General features: G+C 45.4%; 1 protein-coding gene across 1 annotated transcript; it reads left to right on the top strand.

Annotated features, from left to right (window-relative positions):
- Positions 1 to 257: 257 nt before the first annotated feature.
- On the top strand, positions 258 to 996 carry LOC104411164 (chromosome unknown open reading frame, human C21orf62). The gene has a single exon (XM_010021519.1). The coding sequence runs from the start codon at positions 322 to 324 to the stop codon at positions 994 to 996; it is 675 nt and encodes a 224-aa protein (XP_010019821.1). The 5' UTR covers positions 258 to 321.
- Positions 997 to 3,894: the final 2,898 nt, after the last annotated feature.

Genomic DNA, 3,894 nt, shown 5'->3' with positions numbered 1-3,894 from the left:
AGGAGGTGCCTGGATAGAGAAGAGGGTGTCCAAGCAGATGAAACTAAAGCAAAAGAGGAGTGAAAGAAGAATCCTAAACAAGAGTCACAATTTGTTTTTCTGAATCAGTGTAGCTGTGCTCCCCTCTAATGCAGGGCAACCTGCAAAACTGCAATATGGTTCTGAACAGACAAGACAGATAGAGAAAGTGAAAAGCAAAGTAATATTAACTATTAAGTGGTCTTCAGTATAATAAAGAAATTGTTTTTCTTCAGTAGGTAAAGCCAAGTGATATAATTCACTGAGTAAAAGGAGACACTTGGCAGCTTGGCACCAGTACTAATGAAGCCAATAGCCTTCTCTGCTCTCTCCTTTTGGCTGGCTCTCATTTTGGCTGGCTTCCTTGGCATACACATCAGTGGCAGTTTTGTGAGAAGTCAGAAGAACCATACGCTAATTTTCACCAAGGAAAACACAATTCGCAACTGCAGCTGCTCGGTGGATATCCGTGATTGTGACTACTGCCTGGCAAACTTGATGTGCAATTGCAAAACAGTGCTGCCTTCTACCATGGAAAAAACTACCTACAGAAGCCACCTGACCATTTGGTTCACAGACACCTCTGTGCTGGAGATGCTCCTCAACTTCACAAGGGTGTGGGATTTGAAGCTGTCCTTCTGTGGCACCACTCCTCTCCCAACAGAATACTTGGCTATTTGGGGACTTCGAAAGCTGCGGGTAAAAAAGGTCAAGGGACTGTTTCCAGAGCAGAGTGTAACCATCTACAGCAGCAGCAACAATGAAAAAGAAAACTCACTTGCAAAGCACAACAAAGACAGGCAAATGCTTGTACATATTTCTTTTCTAGATACCTCTCTTTTCAATGGATATTCTTTGCTGAAGTCATACAGTGTGGAAAACGTCTCTAGTATCATGGAGCACTTTCCCAGCCTGCTGTACTCTGATGTTTCCTCAACCTCAGATAACAAGAGCTACGTTGTAACATTCATTTACTGAGTTATTTAACATATTTAGTAGTCAGAGGCACATTAGACTGCTAAGAGACTGACGTGCCTTCTTTAAGACTGTCTGGTCTGGCCAGGAGGAGCTGTTAGAGGATGGACAGTTCTGACTATGACAGCACTCTACAAGGAGGTGTTTAAAGTAAGACAGACTGATCAGACTGATTCAGTAAATGCTTTCTTAAGGAACAAAGAAAATGTGGAATAACTGTTTTAGAAAGCATCGGTACAAATTCTTTTTATTTATGGTAAGCTAAGAATTCCTGTCTACAAGGCATGTTTTCTTCTAAGGTTGTGCCTCAGACAGTAAAAGACATAACCATGTACCTCTAGTTGTAAAAGAACCTGAGCCTCCCAGAGAGTCACTGGGGTTAGCTGGCAGCTTGGGAGGTGTCCAGTACAATCCCATGCCCCAAGCAGGGCCACCTCTGGGATTAGATATCTCAGGGGTTTCTGCATTCAGGTCCCCAAAACCCCCAAGGATGGAGCCTGCACAAACTCATTGGGCAACCTGCAGGTTGCCTGCCTGTCCTCATTTTTCCCATGTATTAACCCCAGCCTGCTCTTCTTCAGGCTAAGCCCAGATCCCTTACACTATTCTCTCTGTCACATGCACAACCCCTGACCATCTTGGTGCCTCTCCACTGGACTGCTTCAGTTGATCCATATCCTCCTTGCACTGGGAGAGGTAAAACTGCCTGCAGTACTCTGTATGGAGTCTAGTAAGCGCCGGGACAAGGGGAATAATCCCTTCCTTCCACCTACTGGCTGTGCCCGTCAATACCTCCCACTGCTGGCAGGTTCAAAGGGTGCAAGGTGGTTACAGCTTACTCGGACTGGGAGTGCAGAGTTGTCCTTACCCTCTGGTACTTGGTCAGAGCTGGGAAGCCTCCGGTGTGGCTGGGTGATACAGCCTCTTATGAAAGCAGGGACGGGCTATGCAGGTAGCCTCCAACCTCAGCACCCAGCAAAGGTGTGTTTGGGGGATGACCAGGAAGCTGTGTTCATTGCCAAGCCATGGCACACGTCATGGGAAAGCACTGGGCAGAAGGCCACCTGACAGGTGAGACACCATGCTCACAAAGGTGTTTTTCCCAGGGAAAGACCTGTCCCTTGCACATGGGGTGTGCCAACACCTGCTATTTCCCCAAATGCCAGGAACTTGACTTCATCTGCTGTGATAACGGCAAGGTCTGTCAATGTCCCCCCCTACAAGAAAGGAGAAAGAGATCCCATGCAATGACTCTCGCCTGATAAGGGAGGTGAAGCTTCTGGCAGACATGTAGCAAACAATTTTCAGATGCATTGCGGGAGAAAGTTTGCAATCCCTGAAAACATACGTTGGGACTATTTATACAGCCCACAGTCTGCTCCTTGCCCATGTCCACAGCATTTGCATTCTGTGAGACACGACTAAGACCAGGATCCACCCATATAGTATGATAAAGGCTTTGGAACAGTAAGTCATAACAGTTTTGCATTGCCATGAAATTTGGATAAAATATGTGTACTGAGGGGAGTGTCTGTCAAGATTCTGAGGAACCCATGAGTGTGCTTCAACAACTTTAAAGAAAGACTTTTTCTGTGACAATGTCAAAGCACTTTTGTCAGGAAGCAAAACTTAATCTTCCAGAATACTTAAATACACACACACCTTCCATTACCATGAGCTCTCCTACTCAACTCAACCATGTGGTTACTACTGAATTAATGGGGTCTATTTGCAATTGCAAATTAACAGATTTAAGCACTTCAGTGTTTGAAGGCTGGGATTGAACTCAGTTTAACCCAACCAGAGAACTATTGTATCAGCCTTTGCAAAGGCCTTGTTTCCTTTGTCAGCACCTGGGCAACAAACCGTAAGCCTTCTCCCCAGATTACAAATATTTCTGGTCATACCTCTCACAACTCTGTCACGGGTCACAGAACAGTCAGGAGCTGGAGCTGGGCTGACAGAGATTGGCGCCAGGGGGCTGGTGGTGTTCTGAGATGTTACATGCTTGGAATGTATTACAGACACAGGCAAATAATTCATATTGCCTCCCCAGGAATCCCATGCTCCAACTGTCTGGAAGAACAGTAACCTTGCCTTCGCAAACTGGCTAGTCACTAATCCTGCACAGAATGGTGTTGTAAATAAAAAACAGAGCTGGCACACACATTTATTGATTTCTGAATATTGCCAATGCTCTCTTTAACATTTGGGAAAAGAAAACCGAAATGAGCTTCAGTGAATTCACTAACTGAGGCTCTGCTGCCCTCTAGTAAAGAATGTGCTGAATAACACAGTACTTCCACATTGCCGGGACAGCAGAGCCTGGCTGTTGATACTGTTCAAAACTCACACCTGCAGCAGTAACTGAGAATTTGTGTATCCACCCCTTTTTGGGAAGAAACCATAGGATTAATAAATTCATACGCTTTTTAACACTGCAAACTACAGTTTCAGTTACTTTTGCCACTGTAGCATTGTGAATAAGACTGACGGAGAAGACCTTTTATTCCTGTGCCCAAGTAAGCACTGCAGAGATTTTACTGGAATCAGGAAAAAATCCTCCTCTCAATTACACGCGCAGCAGAAATCCATGGCACCAATACTGCAGTGATCTTTTCAACTCCCCTGTTCTTCTCCAGCAGATATCAAGAACCTGATTCTCCCAATTTGAATTCTATGTGGCTTTGCTGCATTCGAAGCTTAAAGAATTTCTTCAAGCCATGCATATAAAACATACCTTAAACTCATAGAATTGTAGAATCGTTAGGGTGGAAGGACCCTTAAAGCTCATCCCGTTCCAACCCCCTGCCCTGGGCAAGGACACCTTCCACTAGACCAGGTTGCTCCAAGCCCTGTCCAACCTGGCCTTGAACACCACCAGGGACGGGGCAGCCACGG

This window comes from Nestor notabilis, unplaced genomic scaffold (genome assembly GCF_000696875.1).
Source record: "Nestor notabilis isolate BGI_N333 unplaced genomic scaffold, ASM69687v1 scaffold22879, whole genome shotgun sequence".
NCBI lineage: Eukaryota > Metazoa > Chordata > Aves > Psittaciformes > Psittacidae > Nestor > Nestor notabilis.
The sequence above is the reverse complement of the archived record's forward strand: the minus strand, read 5'-3'. Positions and strand labels throughout refer to the sequence as shown.

Excerpts from the sequence above, each read along its gene's own strand:
- LOC104411164 (XM_010021519.1), top strand. The coding sequence starts at position 322 with ATGAAGCCAATAGCCTTCTCTGCTCTCTCCTTTTGGCTGGCTCTCATT.